The 19,268-nt window shown below is 51.2% G+C and overlaps 8 protein-coding genes and 1 non-coding gene across 9 annotated transcripts; 3 read left to right on the top strand and 6 right to left on the bottom strand.

The window, feature by feature from the left end:
- Window positions 1-926: 926 nt before the first annotated feature.
- On the bottom strand, window positions 927-1,400 carry VTN31DRAFT_5699 (uncharacterized protein; the record flags this gene model as incomplete). Its single annotated transcript, XM_069406226.1, has 1 exon — window positions 927-1,400. One exon carries the CDS (start codon window positions 1,398-1,400, stop codon window positions 927-929), a length of 474 nt encoding a protein of 157 aa, XP_069259856.1.
- A 902-nt stretch (window positions 1,401-2,302) lies between these two features.
- VTN31DRAFT_5698 (uncharacterized protein) lies at window positions 2,303-3,106 on the top strand (the record flags this gene model as incomplete). The annotated part of the gene is made up of 4 exons (XM_069406225.1): window positions 2,303-2,447; window positions 2,508-2,566; window positions 2,625-2,743; window positions 2,812-3,106. 4 exons carry the CDS (start codon window positions 2,303-2,305, stop codon window positions 3,104-3,106), a joined length of 618 nt encoding a protein of 205 aa, XP_069259855.1.
- Window positions 3,107-4,224: 1,118 nt separating this feature from the next.
- On the top strand, window positions 4,225-7,991 carry VTN31DRAFT_5697 (uncharacterized protein; the record flags this gene model as incomplete). The annotated part of the gene is made up of 3 exons (XM_069406224.1): window positions 4,225-7,290; window positions 7,343-7,479; window positions 7,532-7,991. The coding sequence occupies 3 exons, from the start codon at window positions 4,225-4,227 to the stop codon at window positions 7,989-7,991; spliced, it is 3,663 nt and encodes a 1,220-aa protein (XP_069259854.1).
- A 141-nt stretch (window positions 7,992-8,132) lies between these two features.
- Window positions 8,133-10,162, bottom strand: VTN31DRAFT_5696 (uncharacterized protein; the record flags this gene model as incomplete). The annotated part of the gene is made up of 7 exons (XM_069406223.1): window positions 8,133-8,806; window positions 8,870-9,053; window positions 9,105-9,228; window positions 9,288-9,538; window positions 9,605-9,820; window positions 9,880-10,035; window positions 10,100-10,162. 7 exons carry the CDS (start codon window positions 10,160-10,162, stop codon window positions 8,133-8,135), a joined length of 1,668 nt encoding a protein of 555 aa, XP_069259853.1.
- An 882-nt stretch (window positions 10,163-11,044) lies between these two features.
- VTN31DRAFT_5695 (uncharacterized protein) lies at window positions 11,045-12,105 on the bottom strand (the record flags this gene model as incomplete). Its single annotated transcript, XM_069406222.1, has 6 exons — window positions 11,045-11,208; window positions 11,302-11,323; window positions 11,383-11,479; window positions 11,809-11,837; window positions 11,896-11,925; window positions 12,064-12,105. 6 exons carry the CDS (start codon window positions 12,103-12,105, stop codon window positions 11,045-11,047), a joined length of 384 nt encoding a protein of 127 aa, XP_069259852.1.
- Window positions 12,106-12,162: 57 nt separating this feature from the next.
- On the bottom strand, window positions 12,163-12,249 carry VTN31DRAFT_t60. The gene has a single exon. It is a non-coding gene; the product is annotated as a tRNA-Pro (tRNA).
- Window positions 12,250-12,546: 297 nt separating this feature from the next.
- VTN31DRAFT_5694 (uncharacterized protein) lies at window positions 12,547-14,805 on the top strand (the record flags this gene model as incomplete). The annotated part of the gene is made up of 6 exons (XM_069406221.1): window positions 12,547-12,810; window positions 12,869-12,891; window positions 12,945-13,432; window positions 13,489-13,866; window positions 13,915-14,131; window positions 14,187-14,805. The coding sequence occupies 6 exons, from the start codon at window positions 12,547-12,549 to the stop codon at window positions 14,803-14,805; spliced, it is 1,989 nt and encodes a 662-aa protein (XP_069259851.1).
- A 367-nt stretch (window positions 14,806-15,172) lies between these two features.
- Window positions 15,173-17,372, bottom strand: VTN31DRAFT_5693 (uncharacterized protein; the record flags this gene model as incomplete). Its single annotated transcript, XM_069406220.1, has 5 exons — window positions 15,173-15,645; window positions 15,708-15,848; window positions 15,908-16,842; window positions 16,902-17,229; window positions 17,300-17,372. 5 exons carry the CDS (start codon window positions 17,370-17,372, stop codon window positions 15,173-15,175), a joined length of 1,950 nt encoding a protein of 649 aa, XP_069259850.1.
- Window positions 17,373-18,004: 632 nt separating this feature from the next.
- VTN31DRAFT_5692 (uncharacterized protein) lies at window positions 18,005-19,089 on the bottom strand (the record flags this gene model as incomplete). Its single annotated transcript, XM_069406219.1, has 4 exons — window positions 18,005-18,482; window positions 18,535-18,742; window positions 18,796-18,958; window positions 19,012-19,089. The coding sequence occupies 4 exons, from the start codon at window positions 19,087-19,089 to the stop codon at window positions 18,005-18,007; spliced, it is 927 nt and encodes a 308-aa protein (XP_069259849.1).
- Between the last annotated feature and the right edge of the window lie 179 nt (window positions 19,090-19,268).

Raw genomic sequence — 19,268 nt, 5'->3', positions numbered from 1 at the left:
CACATGGAATTTCTCACAGGGATACGGAGTTCCTAATCGGTAATGCATGTTCACGTGCACCATCTTAGAGCCACGTGACATTCTTGGGATGTGTATGATGGAAACGATGGCGCGTTTTTTCCATCCCCTGTTGTGAGATTCATGGTTCCCTACGGAGTACTGTGCTCTCATTACCTAGACAAATCCCTGGAATCTAACTTGCCTCGTGCGTGCTCGAGAACTCTGAAACTGGCCGAAGTCTATGACGAGTATGACGAGATCGATTTCAGCCTCGACGAGCCGATTCCTGAGCTTCGTTTTGTTGATTCGTTCCTTCCGCCGCCTCCTGAGAGAGAATTCGAGACTTATTACGAGGCCGTCCAGTTCGTGATGGCTATGCCGTCACAATTGAACGTTCAAACAAGGACAAGAAAACCGGCGAACTGGAAGCAATCTACTTAGGCTGCGATCGAGGCAAGCCGAGAGGAACACGTCAGCCGTGGAAGAGGCAGTCCACTTGGCTCCGCAATGGTTGCCCATTCAGCGTTCGAATCAGTACTTATAAGAAAGAAGGGGAAATTTGGCGGATCAAGGTCCGCAATCTCGACCACAACCACCCGCCGCCGCCCAGCACAACTCATCCACAACATCGCCGAGCCGAGCTGCGAGAGAGAAGGGACGAAATCAAAGATCTGATCCGTGCAAACCTGCCATGAGATCCTAGCGAATCTGAACGAGAGACAGTCGACCATCATTCGGGCCCGGGACATTTCCAACCTAAAAGCGTACATGGCGAGGGCCTTCCTCAGCGGCCGCACATCCTTTCAAGCGCTTTTGACGGTCATGCCCGAGCAACGCGGCTAGTGTTTGCCATTTGAAGCAGATGATCAGTACCATTTGTCGCAGTTGTTTTGTATGCATGGGACGTCCCTCGAGCTACTCAAGCTCTACCCAACGGTTCTCTGCATCGATTCAACATACAAAACGAACAGGTATAAGATGCCGCTACTCAACATCGTTGGTTTTACGGCCACAAATGACCCCTTTTTCGTGGCTATGGTGGTTTTGAAAGAGGAGACGACTGCAGCGTCTCGAACCGCCCTGCGCCATTTACAAAGGATTCCAAAATCCCTGTGAGAATAGTTCGTCCCTCTCTTGATTGCTCTTTCAAAGGTTTGCATGGTCACCAAGAGGTCCGCGCTTGTGCCCTGTAGATCTCGCTTAAGGCTCCAGTGGGCACCTTCAACCCGCGATGTTGCGACATTGTCAAAATGAAGATATTCTTTAGTGTAACATCGCAGGAATCGCCTCGCAATCGGTTCCCTCAGCCATTGATTCTCGATGTATTTGAGAACGTCAGGAAATCTCTCATATTCTTTCCGAAACTCTTCCCATTTGGACACCATGTCTTCCTCCGTCATCGCATACACGACCTTCAGGAACTTAGCGTACAGCGCCTTCTGCGCCTCTCTAACAGCGTTCTTCAATTCTGTCGGGTCACTCCTGGACTTTCAGTGCCTCGACTGCCAGATACGGCTTCACTTCTGCGAGGATATTCTTCTGGATATGCCACAGGCATATCATCTGGCTGGTGTCAGTAAATACCTCGCTTAGAGCGTTCAGCAAAGCCGGCTCGCAATTTCATCATCACCGTCATTGGCTCGGGCAGGCGATGACGATTGTAGATATGGCGCAGAGCGGTTTGAAACGCTGCAGTCGTCTCCTTCAAAAACACCATAGCCACGAAAAAGGGGTCGTTTCCTAGATAGGAATAGTTAGTGTCCCTTTGAGAACTTCCAAATCCCTGTGAGAATACAGTACTGTACGCATAAATAATACTACAAAAAGTAATGCTTGACCTCGAATCGAAGATATCCATGGGTTTTGGAATGTGTACCTTCCGTATCTGGCACCATAATGCTACAAATACTTGTACATTACGTCAACTTACCTTACAGCCCACGGGGTTCACTTGGTACGTACCACCAAACCTACTATGAGCAACAGGACGCTTGCACTGATTGACAGGTATTCGTTCCATGGACGAATATCATATGTTATGGATAGGCAGATACCAATTCAAGAGTAACTGAGGGAGACACGTTTGCATAAGCCCAGGAGCATAACCTGTTCTTATGAAGACGAAATGATTCCTACCGTAAGTTACCTCTAGCTTCTGTGGACCTAAACAATGCCCCACCCCATCCTGATGCTACTCGTCCCATACCTCTCACCGACCTCCTATTTACCGCTTCTCTTCTTCGTCTTGCAAGCTCCTTTCTATACTTGAGAGTACTCTTTTTCTCGTCAATCGTCGTTCGCCATGTCTCCAGCTATTCCTCCTGGCGGTACTTGGCTGGACACCTTGAAGAGGTCGTTCGTCGATGTGCCTGTCGATGCCGCCAACGACAATGGCATTGCTACCACCGAATTCCTCGAGGCTGCCGAAGCCTTGACGACATTGTTCGGTACGTGATCCACGAATACGGGGTCTCTGAAAATTAGTAACTTATGGTCTACTTCAACAGATGTCCTCGGTTCTGTTGCGTTCACCCCCGTCAAGAAGGACCTACTTGGCAACATCAAGGTGACTCGCATTGCACTCATCTAGAAGCTTTCCACGCTTAACCGTTTTTGACCAACAGAAACTCCGGGACCGCCAAACAGCTGCTCCTGCCGAGTCTGAAACTCTACAGGACTTGGTGCGCAATGAGCTGAAAACCAAGAAGCACACGGCTTCGGAAGGCCTTCTCTGGCTCGTGCGGTATGTTATCACCCCGTTAACTCAACAGCTCATTGCCGCCGGTAGATGCTAACGAGGCGATGCCACAGTGGCCTTGACTTTACTGCCCAAGCAATCCGAGACAACCTCGACAACCCAAGTAAGGAACTCGCCGATTCGTTCCGCGATGCCTACAGCAAGACCCTGAAAGAGCATCATTCGTTCGTTGTCAAGCCTGTCTTCAACGCGGCCATGTCTGCCACACCGTACCGGAAAGACTTCTATGCGAAGCTTGGCGATGACAATGCCAAAGTCGATGCTGCTCTTAAGCAGTGGGTGGAAGCATTGGAGCGCCAGGTGGCTATTTTGCAGGAATTCCAGAAGCGTAAGGAAGCCAAGTGGTAATTCGCTGGGTGCGTCATCGATTTTGCGGCGATGTGTCAGCTAGATGCCATCTACACGTATATACCGAGGTATATTGCGCCTCTCGATGCTGGAATCGGCGATGCAACCCACCACGTCTGAGTTGTGATACTGTTTGTTCATACATAAAACCGCTTCCAGGCCAAATTGTGCATGTTCCAAGACTAGATCTGAGAATTAATACCGGCTGCTCCGCACCAATGTGACTCCATTGCCATGGAAAGGCTACGCAGGTGCTGAGCGAGCATGAACTATGTAGGTACCTTAGTTAATAGGTACTGCTTGGAAAGCGCCCAGAGTTTATCCTTGGCGCAGGGGATGATTCACTGAACAATTGTGGGCAAACATCTCAGAATATGCCTCGTAATGGCTGCGATAATAGAACACCGTGGTGCCCTCGCGACTACAGTACAAAGCTGAAGTATAAACAATGCGAGGGAAAATCCGGTGAAACGAGATGTCGATACTCGATAGGGTTAACTACCAGTAGTGTACGAGTACTGACGTCGCAACGATACCTTACGACTAATTCAAGTACTCGTACTGATTACTCAGCAGGGAACTGACGTACCTTAAATTACCTCAAAAGGTTAGATCAGCCAGTAAGTTACAAATTTCCGTATCGGTCGAAACGCGTCTGAATACGGCGAGAGGTTCGTTGAAAAGCAATTCGTCAACCTGCAGCTGCAAACCGCTGGACCTTACAAAGGCCTTTCCGGTTCGTTTCCTTTGGCAAGCTCTCATTTGATATCGGGCTTGCTCTGAATGCGTCTTTGAGGCCCCTGTTGCACGGAGACTGACCTGCTTCTGCAGGCCTCGAGTGGCAAGATGTGAGAAAAGTGACTCGGTGTCCTTTTTCAGACCATCGCTGACAGTCGTACAGGCCTCAACTCGTTGACGATCCCCAGATCCAGAGTGCGTCGCTGCTCAATCCGCTTCCGCTTCAGCTGCACGCCTATGTCTGGCCGTTCCTTATCATCTGGCCTCTCTTCTCGGCGGTCTACTTTTCTCCTCAACTCTACGACACCTACATCCAGGGGCCAGAATGGACTTATGTCTATTCGGGGTCGATACTTAGTATTCAGGTTTTGCTGTGGCTGATGACGAAATGGAGCGTCAATGTCGATGCCTGGTTTACCGCTACGAAAGCCAAGTCGGTCGATAGCGCGCAGTTGATTAAGATCATTCCGGTGGCCAATACCGGTGCCGCGGAGATTTGTCGCATTATCCACGATTACACCGGTGGGAAGCGAAGCATTTCGTTTTCGTTCCAAAAACGCAAGTTTCTGTACTACCCCGAACGAAACGTATTTGCGCCCCTAACCTACGCTCTCGATGTCGATCCCAAGCCTGCCCTGAAGACATTCCAGCAATCCCGCGGCTTGACTAGCAAGGTTGAGATTGAGCGAATTCGACATCATTATGGGGACAACATCTTTGATATTCCGGTTCCAACCTTTTTGGAGTTGTTCAAGGAGCATGCGGTCGCACCGTTTTTCGTTTTCCAGGTGTTCTGCGTGGCTCTTTGGATGCTCGATGAGTATTGGTACTACTCATTGTTCACTCTGTTTATGCTGGTTGTTTTCGAGAGCACGGTGGTGTGGCAACGTCAGAGGAGTCTCAATGAATTCCGGGGCATGAACATCAAGCCGTACGAGGTGTGGGTGTTTCGGGAGAATAAGTGGCAGCAGATCATGAGTGATAAGCTGCTCCCCGGTGACCTTCTTTCCGTCAATCGCACAAAGGAAGACAGCGGAGTTGCATGCGACATTCTCCTGATCGAAGGCACAGCTATTGTCAATGAGGCAATGTTGTCTGGAGAAAGCACTCCGCTGCTGAAGGATTCTATCCAACTTCGTCCCGGCGAAGACCTCATTGAGCCAGATGGCCTGGATAAAAATTCTTTTGTTCACGGCGGCACTCAAGTCCTGCAGATCACCCATCCGGAAATCGGCGAGGATGTTTCACCAAATGTGAAGAGTACTGTGCCAAAGCCTCCGGACAACGGTGCGTTGGGCGTCGTCATCAAGACAGGGTTCGAGACAAGTCAAGGTAGTTTGGTTCGGACTATGATCTATTCCACCGAGCGTGTGTCGGCGAACAATGCAGAGGCCTTGCTTTTCATTCTGTTTCTCCTTGTCTTTGCCATTGCTGCAGCCTGGTACGTCTGGCAAGAAGGTGTGTCCAAGGATCGCAAACGATCGAAGCTGCTCCTTGACTGCATCTTGATCATCACCAGCGTTGTTCCTCCGGAGCTCCCAATGGAGCTTAGTCTTGCCGTGAACACCAGTCTGGCCGCTTTGAGTAAATTCGCCATCTTCTGTACAGAGCCTTTCCGGATTCCCTTCGCTGGACGAGTTGACGTTGCTTGCTTCGATAAGACCGGCACCCTGACGGGAGAAAATCTTGTCGTGGATGGTGTCGCTGGCTTGACACTTGGCCAGGCCGGAGCGAAAGTAGAGGCCGACGGTGCTCATACAGAATTGGTCAAGGCTACGGATGTTGATATTGATACCACCCTGGTTCTCGCTACAGCTCATGCTCTCGTGAAGATGGACGAAGGCGAGATCGTCGGTGACCCCATGGAGCAAGCAACCTTGAAGTCGTTAGGCTGGGTCCTTAGCAAGAATGACACTCTGACGAGCAAGGGTATTGCATCCTCGAAAGCCGCCCAAATTCCAGAGTCGGTTCAAATCAAGCGACGATTCCAGTTCTCCTCCGCTCTCAAGCGTCAAAGCTCTATTGCTCACGTCGTCGGGGTGGATCGCGCGAGCGGCAAGAAATTCAAGTCGACGTTCGTTGGTGTCAAGGGCGCTCCCGAGACGATTCGGACGATGCTCGTCGACGTTCCGCCGCATTACGAGGAGACTTTCAAGTACTTCACACGAAATGGGGCCCGTGTGCTAGCTCTTGCTTACAAGTATCTGTCCCGTGACTCTGATCTTGGTCAGGGACGCATTAACAATTACGCTCGGGATGAGATTGAATCGGACCTGCAATTTGCTGGCTTCCTGGTTCTGCAGTGCCCGCTCAAAGACGATGCTCTCAAAGCTGTGCGCATGCTCAATGAGAGCAGTCACCGCGTGGTCATGATTACTGGAGATAATCCGTTGACGGCAATTCATGTAGCTCGTCAGGTGGAAATCGCTGACCGTGACGTGTTGATTCTCGATGCCCCGGAAGATGACAACACTGGGAAGAGATTGATTTGGCGAAGCATCGATGACAGTTTCAGCAAGGAAGTCGATCCTACCCAGCCGATTGACAAAAGTATCCTTCAAACTAAGGACCTCTGCGTCACTGGATATGCCCTGGCCAAATTCAAAGGTCAACCAGCCTTTTCTGAGATTCTGCGACATACTTGGGTCTACGCACGTGTTTCGCCGAAGCAAAAGGAGGAGATTTTGCTCGGGTTGAAGGATGCCGGTTATACCACTCTCATGTGCGGTGATGGCACCAATGATGTTGGTGCTCTTAAGCAGGCCCATGTTGGAGTCGCCCTTTTGAATGGCACCCAAGAGGATCTGAACAGGATCGCCGAGCATGTCCGCATTACCAAGATGAAAGAAATTTACGAGAAACAGGTCCAAATGATGAAACGCTTCAATCAGCCTCCACCCCCTGTTCCTGTCCAGATTGCGCATCTCTACCCGCCGGGACCCGACAATCCTCACTACCAGAAGGCTATCGAGCGAGAAGCTCAAAAGAAGGGCGCATCTGCCGGAACCAGTGGAGGGCAGACTCTGGTTACCCAACCCATGCAACAGCAGCAGCAGCAACAACAATCTCAGAATCTCACACCTCAACAAAGACGCCAGCAACAGGCCAGTCAGGCTGCGGCTGGGCTGGCTGACAGACTCACCGCTTCCATGTTGGAACAGGAGCTGGACGACGAGCCTCCTACGCTCAAACTTGGCGACGCTTCTGTCGCAGCTCCATTCACGAGCAAACTGGCCAATGTCATTGCCATTCCGAACATTTTGCGCCAAGGCCGTTGCACGCTTGTTGCCACCATCCAGATGTACAAAATCTTGGCCCTGAATTCTCTGATCAGTGCCTACAGTCTCAGTGTGATCTACTTGGACGGTATCAAGTTCGGAGATCGTCAGCTGACGATCAACGGTATGCTCATGAGTGTGTGTTTCTTGTCAATTTCCCGTGCGAAGGTATGTGCATCGAATAACGTTGATTCTGCCGATCCCACTGACGCACGCAAAGTCTGTGGAAGGTCTCTCCAAAGAGCGGCCGCAGCCAAACATCTTCAATCTGTACATCATTGGTTCTGTGCTGGGCCAGTTCGCCATCCATGTCATCACGCTGATCTATCTTTCCAACTACGTGTACCAAATCGAACCGTACGTGACCACTCTGCACTTCGATGTTGACCGTGCTAACGTCCGGATACAGACGTTCGGAGGAGATTGATCTGGAAGGTGAATTCGAGCCATCTCTCCTGAACAGCGCCGTCTACCTGCTCCAGCTTATTCAGGAAATCTCCACGTTCTCCATCAACTACCAGGGTCGCCCATTCCGGGAGTCGATCCGGGAGAACAAGGCCATGTACTGGGGCCTGGTGGGTGCTGCTGGGGTGGCGTTTGCTTGCGCGACCGAGTTCATCCCAGAACTCAACGAAGCTCTGAGCTTGGTGCCCTTCAGCAACCAGTTCAAGTTTGTTTTGACCTCACTGATGATTCTGGATTATGTTGCGTGCTGGCTCATTGAAAACGGTCTCAAGCGGCTGTTCAGCGATTTCCGGCCCAAGGACATCGCGGTGCGTCGCCCAGATCAGCTAGAGCGGGAGAGGCAGCGAAAGGCTGCGGAGGAGGCAAAGGCCATTGCAGAGAAGGAGAAGGCTCGAAAGGTCTAAACAGGGTGATGTGGTTTGACAATGTGGCAATGTATTTCATGCATGATAGACTGTATGCTTTGTATGCTGGCACCCTCTAAAGATGATTTTGATTTATGTCAGGCATATCCAAGGCTGTTTATTTTTTTCATGTCCAACCTCTCATTCCATTCCAAGTTTCCGGCGCAAGGTTGCGACCTTTTTCGCCAACTCTGCCTCTGTTTCCCTCAACTTCCGGAGCTCCTGTTCTTTCTCGAGCCTCTGGACCTCCTCCTCCAACTGTCGAATCCGCGCCTTGCGTTGCTCGATCTCGTCGATAACCTCCTGGCGTGGATGCCTTTGCTGTGAAGGCTGAGGTGTCCAAGAATTGAAGCCAGCCTGGCGAGAAGGTTCTTCTTCTTCTTGAGTTTTCACAGGGAACGATGGTAAAGGAGCAGGAGGATCACCGCCGGGTGCTGGCGCCGGAGGTGGTGGAGCACACAAGGGAGTTTGCCTTGATCTCACGTAGACCACGGAGGCATTGTCGTTCAGTGACGATGGCCGTTGGGGTAGGTTGGGCATATCGCATGGTTTAAGATGATTCAAAGGCAGAGACGAATCGTTCGCCCCTTGATCTGCTCTCTGCTTCTGTGCCCAGGCTGATGCCAAAGCTGAAGAACGCCGATCAAGGGCTTCTCGGATTGGTTTGCTCGGTGGAGGTGGGATATGGTTGTGCCGACCCCTGGCAACCAGGAGCATGAACGGGAACTGCTCCCATTTCACCGGGATATAGAGGTCAAAGCGTGCTGGGCATTTCTTTATCTTGATATAACCAGGTCCTTGAGGATGAGAGCGATCTGCATTCCGCATGAAGTCAGCATATACCCAGAGCTCGGGGAGGCGAAGGGAAACAAGCTCACCGCATTTCGGCCGTCTCGAGCTCGGGCTCGTGATGAACGCACAAACATCCTGACGGTCTGGGCCACCGGAACGCAGCAGCGCATTCAGATATGCGAAGTCAATTGTGTCGGCATAATCCGCCAATGCCTGGGCAAAATGAAAGGGCTCGAAATCTGAGTTTTTTCGACAACCAATCATCCATACCTTCTCTATGTGTAAGAAAAGAGTTCGTGTTCATGCAGCGGGATCACTCACGTTATTCCTTCGAAATATCGAAGGAGACAGGCTCTCGCGGCTGCAGGCCTCGTGATTCTGGCCATCGGCACCACGAAAGACACACCCATTCTCCTTCCAAACAATCATGAAGGCACGATACCAGCTATCGTTGTCGGTCAGTGAAAAGTTTAGCAATGTGAAACAAAATGACGGATAACTTACTCTTCAGTCTGCCGCTTTAGCTTCTCACGTGTAGCAGTGTCTTCAGGCGCCACTGCGCGGAAAATGTAAGGGTCGGCTCTGTCATAATCATCATGACAGGTGATCAGATTTTCGTCGATGTACTCGCAGTGCTTGATTCCGCCACAGACATATGACCTGTGCCACCCGCGAGACGCGTCCTCTCCCGCCTTATAAAAGAGTTTGATTTTGACATTATTCGGCTGATGGGTTCCATTGATCGCATATTGGATCTACACAATCCATTGGGTCAGTAACAACAATCAGGAGTAAGCAACAGAATGCCGAAGTAATAGTACTTTTGACATTTCCCTTATGAAGATGTCATAGATCTCGCGTCTGGTCATCTCATCCACCGGGCGCGGAAATGGATTCTTGCAATGTATGAAATGCACGATTCCATCGTCGCTCGTTGCCGGATAAGGGGGCATGGCGAAGTGGTCATAGAATTCGTTCACGAACACACTGTTTGGGCCATTGGTGGAAATAATGGCCCCGTGAGGACGAATACTGGACTGCAATTTATCAGTGCTGATTCATGGATATGGCAGTGGATGCGAAATAGATTCCATACTCGGTCAATGCCAGATAGCGTTGCAGGGAGTTTCGCGGTTGTTTCAATGTAGCCCTTATCAGCAGGCGGCCGATCAGAGCTTGTTGACCAGTCACTATCCTCATCAGTGGCACAGGGGAGCTGATCGTTTGTTCCATTTGCGGCCACATTAGACTCCTACATTGGGGCTCTTGTGAGCATCTGGGTAAAGGTTTGATCCTCATGGGAGAGCACTACTTACCACCCCTGTGGGAATATCATTCAACCACCTGATGATTCGTTCAGTTGCATTCATGTCCGCCATCTTGAATGAGGCGGAGACCAAGGGTCGAATCAATGAAGAACTTCAGGGACCGTTTAAATTCAACGCTCCCCGACTAGGAATCTCATTTCGCATCTTCCCTTTTTATGTTTCTGGTGTCCTTCACTGACATCCCGAAAGTCTTTTTTTCATATCGGCACCGCTCTCGACGGAACTGGATAAACAACGGTCATCAAGTGTAAAAGTCCGAACATTACCAATCTTCTACCTTCTCGACCTACATTTGATTACAGAAACGTTCCGAGGTACGAAGTACATGGTTCACACCGCTCCGCGGGAGCAGAGCGCTTGTCAAGGGGCCCGCGGAGCTTTCTGATGGCCCGTGCTCCACGAGTAGCCTACCTAGGGCCGAGGTTATGTGGGACCGCAGACTGCTTTTCCAATTTTTGTGATCAGACTTCTTAGGAATAACTTGAGCCCGCTGGGTGTTGGTATTTCCCGTATGATGATCTCTATCAGGAGTGCGCCGGCCTCGTCCGCGATCTCACCATCGTTGAGAAAATCGGTCACCAGGTACTACTGTGAAGCCATCCCGTCATGTCCATTTCGAAGCTGCGTCCCCGTTCCGGCCCTTGCTGAAGCAGAGAGCTATCAGGCTCTACAGAATCATACGATGGTTGCGCTCTTCTCGCTTCATGATATTCTGCATTGTATGTCTTCAATGGAGAAAAGTAGACCACTGGAGAGTCAAGCTCTTCATGCATGGACTGGGGATTCAGTCAAGTAGGTACCCCGTAATAGGTCAAATGATCCCTATCTCGTTAAACAACTTACCCCCTTGCAAATAAAAGACCTTGTATACGGAAGGTGAAGGGTAAAGTTTGGAACTTTGGATTGAAGAATTAGAGCTGAATGCCATCACAATTAGAGGTAGCTACCAAAGGACCTCACGGTCGCCGAAGAGTAGCAAGGGAGGCCTCCATCATCTTCTTCTCCAATTCTCGATTGTCCATACAGCGACTCGGGAGCTCTAACCTCTCGGATATCCAATTGATGTTGGAGCAAGATTTTGGTGTCCTTGGGGGTGTCTTAGATATCGAGCCGGTTAGCAGAGGTGTTCCAATGATAGGTACTGGCAACGTAGGGGGTGTGGTGCTCGACAGGACTTCTGAATTACTAACTTATAGAGGGCAGGTCAGACGTCTGCAGCTTTACTGTTAGGCGACGCCGACGAGCAGAGAAAAAAGCAGGCGGCTTCGTACCCATTCCAGCAGGTCAAAGCAAGATAGCGATCCGTGAGAAAAGTGACACGAGTCTAGGTACTCGCTGCTTCTTCGTCGATCCAACTCAATCTCCAGTCTCAAGATCCAGCATTGTGATTACACCAGATTCCCGTATGCCGCACTCGCAGGCGTCAAGAATGGTATAGATGACACCGATTTTGTTCCATTTAAGCAGCAGAGCATACAGCAAACCATGATTCCATCGGAATTATGTCATCGCGTCGCGGGACGGTAGTTCCTGCTTGCTGTCCAGGCCGAGGAATGTAGATGTGCGGCGCAAAGAACACATTGTGTGATTATGACAGTCTCACACGAGAATAAAGTGCACCATCGTTTCGAGACAAGATGGCCCTTGTGAGGAACAATAGCTTCAATCGAGAATCGACTAGCAATGTCAATGCGTACCCTCTGGCTTTGAACAATGTCTGCTGGATCTATTTCCGGACCTGGATGAGAAGCTCAAGGGGCAAAGAGCCGATTGAATCATCGTACCCAGATCAAGCAGCTGTGAGCGTGTCGCTTCTAGGCGGAGCAATCAGCAGAGGGAATCATCATTGCGATTCAGAGTAGCAACCGGGCACGGAATGAAAGATTTCATTTGGACATGCTCTGTAATCTACAGTACCCCGGCGAACTGCGACCCTGAAAGGGTTGTCTTACAATTTCAATACTTAAATTATGAAGGAGAGGCATCAAAAGCATTCTGTGTCAAACACCCTCCTCGAGTGAGAGACCTGAGAAAAAAAAATTTCAGAAATCGGCCCGAACCGCGATTCGAACGCGGGGCCTCTCGCAGATTAGATTCAAGAACCCAAAGCGAGAATCATACCACTAGACCATCCGGGCTGATTACCATGGTCCCACTGCTTTTGAACGCACCAAGAGGTCAACCTCCCGTGCTGGGCATTCTATCACGTGCTCCCTGCCCTGGACCATCACGTGCATGACATCAGGCGTTCTGAATCGGCCAGTTTTGATTGGTTGACATCCAATGGAGGCAACAGGGTGGTGGACGGCAGCACCGGGGGTAACTTTCAGCTTCCAAAGCAATCAGACTGGGGTTTCTTGTACGAGCTCAGCTTTGTGATCTCCGGGGGGCCTGCGGTCGAAGCCCTACCTCTGTAGCTCATGCTGGGTTGAATCATGGCTCCGAGGACCTTGGGCGGAGGCCGCATTTTGGGGAGCGCAAAGCATCTGTCGACGCCATCTCCGCTCTCCAACGGCCGAGTCCTGTCGCCCTCCGCCAGCAGTGTTTCCTTGGATTCGCAAGCGTCCGCATCCCCATTCCCGTCCGAAGCACAGGACCTCACTTCGCGGATATCGTGGGAGAATGGCGGCACGTCAATATCCGCTTCTTCTGCCGCTGCCAGCAACCAGCTGGCATGTCCCATCTGCAACGAAGAGATGGTGCGAGATCCCTGAGTTGGAGCGTTCTGTCATTTGATGAGTGCTAATGAAGACCCAGGTGACGCTTCTGCAGCTCAATCGGTTCGATTACTCCCGGCCGGCAAGTGCGTGCCTTCCGCTAACCCGACTTGTAGGCATCTCGACGACGCCCATCAGAATCTGGAGGAAACGAGACAAGATGAAGTCAAAGACTGGTTCAAGGCGCAGATGGATAAAGCAAAGCGGTTTCAGCCGCTTGCCGTGCTCAATCAGAAGCTAAAGGGTCTTGATGTGTTCGAGTCAAATGAGAACACCCAGCCCGTACCGGTGGCGTCATCGCGACAGCCAGGCTCTGCAGCGGCAGTGGAATACAGGCCCGTGGATTCTGATGAGGTCGTGACACGGGAACACTGGCAGCAGCGGACCCCGTATAGCGTGTGTTACGAACCCAACTGTGGGAAGCGACTTACTGCAACCAACGGATGCGTCAACTGCAGAAAGTGTGGGCAATTGTTCTGCGAGGAGCACACAATGTATCAGATGAAGTTATCTCGATCAGCGCAGTACGAGCCAGTTCGGGGGCTGTGGTGTCGAGTTTGCGAGACATGCTACAAATCAAGACCGGGGTATAATGACCACAACGGTAGACAGCCCTGTATCATTATGGCTCTGACTTGACATTGTCTGATTGATTTATAGGAGCCACACGAGACCAAACAGATGAGTTCTCGTCGATTCGTAAGGTCAAAATGGACAAGACGTTTCTGGAGGTTTCACGCCTGGAGAAACGATTAACCCGGCTGACACAAGCGCTGGCAAATCTCTCTGCCGAGCAAGTTCAGTCTGATGCCAACAAACGATGGTCCTTGTCTGGTTTACAATCCGATCAACGTCGGACCGTGGAGCAATCCATCGTAACTTGGCAGGACGATGCGGCCGTTTCTCAATGTCCATTTTGTCAACAGGAGTTCACAAGCTACATGTTTCGGAGACACCACTGCAGGACTTGCGGGCGAGTCGTCTGCGGTGATCCTGCGACTGGATGCTCCACTGAAGTAGGATTGACGGTCTTTGGCAGTACGTATGCACCATGGTTACCACGGCTGAAGGCTGAGAGTATGACAGAGTCGGAGAACGCTTCCGAGAAAACTGTGTCAAAGTCAGTCGATGTCGACGTCAGGCTGTGCAAGGATTGCCGAGCAACTTTGTTCAGTCGTCGTGACTTTGAGAATGATAAGATGAAGAAGCGACCAGATGTCAAGGCCTATGAGAATTTGGTGCAATTCGAACGGGGTATCAAACAATTACTTCCCCGCTTTCAGAAATTGTTGGCTGCGTTGCAGTACGTCTGACCTGCCCCTGCGATTAAAATGTACTAATGGTTGGTTCCTTCACAGGGATCCTCATGAGCCCCCGACACCTTCCCAAGTCCATGAAGCTTCAAAAGTGCGTAAACGGCTTATCGACTCCTTCTCGCAATACGACAAGGCGGCTCGACGAATACGGGACTTGTCAACGCAGTCCCCCACGCAAGAGAGGCTGCAGAAGGCAATCTATCAGCGAGCCAGCAATTTCCTCCATCTGCACATGCTACCACTAAAGAGCTTACCGAAACTGCTCAATCACGCTACCCCGAATGGTCGGATCCCGGTGAATGGAGTCGACGCGCCTTCCAGGACAGCAAGTCCAACAGCAGGGTCAGCCCTCGCTTCTATCAAATATCGCAATAGCGCAGGCAACAATGGCAGCAGTCTCAGCGTCACGAGCGACAACAGCAGCGCGATATCTGCCCTCGAGGCCGAGGAGAAGACGTTGCGAGAGCGTCTGATGGTGCTGGAGGAGCAGAAGTTCTTTGTCTCGGAAATGATCGCGGATGCGAACAAGCGACGCAGATTCGACGAAGTGAGCAGCTTGACGCAGAACGTGGAAGATCTAGACCGCGAGATTGACCTTATAAGTGGGAAGCTTGCGCAGTTGGACTTTGAGGGGGTGTACACAGCCACTGCGCCCGGTTGAGGAGATCGGTGTGCGGGTATAGCCATATGGTCTATTTCCTCCGGTCTACATAGGTTATTGTTTTACGTATTTCGCGATGCGGTTTGGATGGCGTTATGGGGAGGGGTATTGGCTATTGAATCCATTCAGCTGCAGATTGATGCATATGTACCGGCGTTAAAGTTGGACTTGGCTTTCGTACATATTGGAAATTGCTGAATACATAATACGTAATTTCACGACATGCAGGATATATTTCATGATGGTCATATCAACATGTCTGTCAAAAAAAATCATGAACGACCCGAAATGCAGACACCCTTGATCGTCATCATCAAGGTCTACATTTATAACAGAAGATAAGAGGAGATCCGAGAGCGAAGCGAGCCTACTCCGCACCCTTCTTCTCCTCCTGCAACGCCTTCACCATCTCCGTCAGGACCCTCACTTGCTCCTTCAACTCACGAATCTCGGCCACCGCAGCCGAAACCTGGACGTTCGGTTTCGTGTCCTGGACGAGGCGGATCCACTCGTGTTCCTCCGACGGCACGCTTCCTCCTCCGATGGCGTCATCGGTAGGTGGCGTTGCAGACGGCGACGACGATGATGTCAAACCAGGAAGATCCATGTTGACCTCGGCGGCCAGCTCCTCCCATTCGTGGTCGATGTTGTCGTCGGCCTCGCCGCGGCGGCGGTTCCAGCGGATGCGGCGGGCGTCGCGCGTCTCAATGGCCGCGGTGATGAGGAGCAGTGGGAAGTAAATGATACCCATAACATAGTGGTTGAGACGTTCGTATCGGTGCGCCGGCATCCACCATTCGAAGGGGAGGATCAAGAAGATGATTTCTATCAGGTTGAAGGCTAAAATTCGGCGTATTAGGACGGCATGCACCACTCTCAGGGGATTCTGAGGAACAACTTACGCGGAATGAAGACGTTTTCGTCCGGTGCTCGGACGTATTGCAACGTGCGCTGGGCGAAGAGCGCCATGTACTCGTCGTCGGCGTTGCCGGAGATATCCTCATAGGAGCTGTTATATAGAGCAATGAGGATGTTCAGAAGGACTGGCGGTTGTTAGACCGGAAGATGTCCTCCGTGGATCATCAAGAAAGAGAGGACTCACTCAGCATGACCACGAAATTGAATAAGTAGTACAGTACGAGCCCAAAGGGAGGCGCAAAGTCCTCAAAAACCTCAAAGTCCGGACTCTGCATGACACTGTTGGCCATGCCCTTGATGATCTTCGTCGTGATGGGGACACCAAAGTCCGTCTGGTCCATGCCGACAAAGGCCTGCAGGAACCCGACGAGGACGAAGAAGAGCAAAGCAAAGAAGATGATACTCTCTTTCATCATCACCTTGAGCACGACGAGCATGGCTCCGAAGAAGCGGAACGTGTCCAGGAACAGCATCAGGCGCATCCAGAACATTGGGGCCGTAAAGGCTAGGAAGTTGTAGCTGAGCTGGTTGAAGTAGCGACGTTTTTCGTCGTCGGCGTCCGGAGAATGGGCGAGGGCAACCATGCGGAGGACGAACGACACCGCCAGGAGCGTGTAGAGCGTCAAGTTGAAGGCGTTCCAGAAACCAAAGTAGAAGCGGCCGACTTTCCAGAACTTGCCGATCTCGTCGCAGATGTAGGAGAGGGTCATGGTGTATAGGATTCCTTCGGCCAGGTCAATGTCACCTTCGGGATTGACCGAGTTGATTGCCACCGTGTAGAGACCAAGATACAGGAAAGAAAAGAAAACCAGCAGGGCATTTTGGTACATTGGCACTCGCATCCGGTCCGGGTTGAAATGCGCCCAGTAGCTGGTGTTCACCTTGTCCTTGTACTCAACAAACCTCAACGGATCCAAGTCGTCCTGGCACACCCAACCGCGCCAGAGATATCTAATGCATTTTTGATACCCAGAGGATCCAATGACCCTCAGGGCGTGCATGTCGACGGCGCGCTCGATGACGTTGACCGGGACTGAGTCCTCGCTGTTGCGATAGATCGAGTAGCGCTTCAACAGCGCCTCCTTCATCAGCCACTCTTCATCTTCTTCGGTCTCGATTCTAAGCAGATGACTATCAGCTCCTGCGCGGCATCCAATGTGTCGAAAGAGTTGTCATACAGTTGCTTGGCAATCACCTCACACGCCAGAGCGCGGCATTCATGGAGATCCGTGTCCCAGAGCTCCACCTGACCCTGGTGTTGAAACCATCTCTTACAAACAAGCAAGCCGAAGATGACAGCACCCCTGTATTCTGTGCCGCCAGCTTCTTTTGCCGTCCTGATCACATCCTTGGTCACTACGCTGCTATTTGGGTGAGTGATCTCGGACGGATCCAGTTCACAGGGAATGACCTGCTCGATCTGATACTTGAGGCGCAGGCACACCTTTGTCACCTCCTTTGAGGGATGGCTACCCTGGATCTCGTCATCGTGATAAGCGGGCAGCACTGGTAGAACTCCAAGTTAGTCCAAGCATTTAGTTATTGATTGTACGAAGAAACCTCTATCTCCACGTACATCGCCGCCTCTCCTCGGGAAAGCGGCCCGCGGTCTGCCGTCGTCTGTCGAAAAGCGTATCCCAGACTCCCATTGTGTCTGGAACTCAGGATTCGAGATTCGAATGAGAGAACCAAAGGGGAGGGAATGTGCGGAATCAATGATCTTGAACGCGGTCCAGCAGCATTCCCTGTGCGGGGCCGTTGGCTGAGTTCTCCGTACCTCCAATTGTGCAAAGAGTATAATGTACTTTGGAAGGTTAACCTAAAATCGGGGTTCCAGGTGGCTGGCTGGGAATTCCACATGTTTGAGTAGCTTACGCCTACTGGCTACGAACTCTTCTCATGAAAATGAAATGTCTATCCAAGGTCACATGATGCCATTAACGTCAGAGTTCAGACAGACGGCCAGAGGCACAGCACGTAAGTATTTTTGATTCCAGGCAAGTCAGCAAACCACTCTATCCTGGTATGTACCATCAGCTCATTACATCAAGCGCAGCACCTGGTGCTCCAGAAGAATCAGAAAGATATGCCAGCCCATCATGGGAAACCCTGCCTCCGATCCACTTTATAATGCTCAATGTTGGGCGACGTGAAAGCGAAGCCTCTGTCTCTCTAAACCCTGAACTCTCGCTTTTTTGTTCGCCACCGCTTCTGCTTCTATGATACATCCCAAACTGAGATGGCCCCCTCCTGCGGTATGGTGCCCTCTACGTCGAGAGGCTTACTCGGGGACTCCCTCGTCGCTCTCCGATTGGCTGTCGTCTCCACTGACTTCCATGTTCTCGCGTTCCCGCTTGTCCATCAGGGCCTGAAGCTCGGCGTCATCGTGCTCTGTGACGGCCTTAGGCGCCATCTTCACAGTAAGGCCACCACCCGCTGCCTTGATCCTTGCCTCAATACTTTGGATCGCTTCTTCCAGGAGCTTGATCCCGTTGTTCTTATCCAAGGTTTGGCTGGTCAGGACGTAGAGCGGCGGAGACACCAGCTTGACTTTGATTTGCGTCTCCGGAGTGTTCTTTTCCTCGGCGGCGCGCAGCGCATCTTTGACGGCGTCAATCCCGTCGTACCCGAAGCAGGTCACCTCGACATCGGCTCGAACTTTTGTCGGATTGGGAGTCAACTTTTTGCTGATATATTGTAGCAGCTCTTGTTTGACTGGCTCGCTCGGGAAGGTGACGTCGTTCCACACGCTAGGGTTACTGATATATGTTAGTGAATAGAGACCATCAATGCTGTATCGGACCGTCTTACGTGATAGACAGCTTGAATGCATCGTAAGAGTGACCGTAGATTCGGTTCAGCGGCCACCCGATGTTCTTGTATAGCTCTTCAAGTGGCGTCTGGGTCTTCTCTGCCACATGGCGCAGGATCGAATGGACTGCTTTGCTTTTGTTGTACCGTTCCTCACACTTGACGACATCCTCGGGCGACACGCGACGCTTCGACAGATCGATATAGCCTGGTAAGGTCAGAGGCAGAGTCATGCTTCAGGCTTCACCACATCGAGCTCACCTTTCTCCTTGTCCACACGGAGAACGACGACGACTTCATTTCTCCCGATTCGAATGAGTTTTTGGATACTTCGGATACGTCTTCGCGACAGCTCGGACAGAAGGATCATGCCATCAATATTGTCATATTCCAGCAATTTGACATAGGCGCCCATGTCTGCGATCTGTCGATTGTACATCAGCTCGGTTCGAGAAACCCGTGAACAGAGCACAATACCTGCTTCACATTGACCATAACATAGCTATCCACCTCGGGATACTTCTCTTCGTAGAAGCGACAGTTCGTCAACGACATTTTGGCGGGGTTGCGCCTTGCGCTAGGCGGAGCGTAAGAACTGATAAATAGGTCGACAGAAAAGAAAACAGTCCCTTTCCACCTGATCGAATACTCTGAAATCTTATCCTGGGACAGTCCGCGCGAGGTTATCGTGCGCTGGTTGAGTCGTAAGACCTTTTCAAGACCGTCGGCGATAG

Source organism: Thermomyces dupontii (assembly GCF_041956625.1).
Source record: "Thermomyces dupontii strain NRRL 2155 unplaced genomic scaffold VTN31scaffold_5, whole genome shotgun sequence".
In the NCBI taxonomy this organism is placed as follows: domain Eukaryota; kingdom Fungi; phylum Ascomycota; class Eurotiomycetes; order Eurotiales; family Trichocomaceae; genus Thermomyces; species Thermomyces dupontii.
This window is presented reverse-complemented; position numbering and strand designations above follow the sequence as displayed.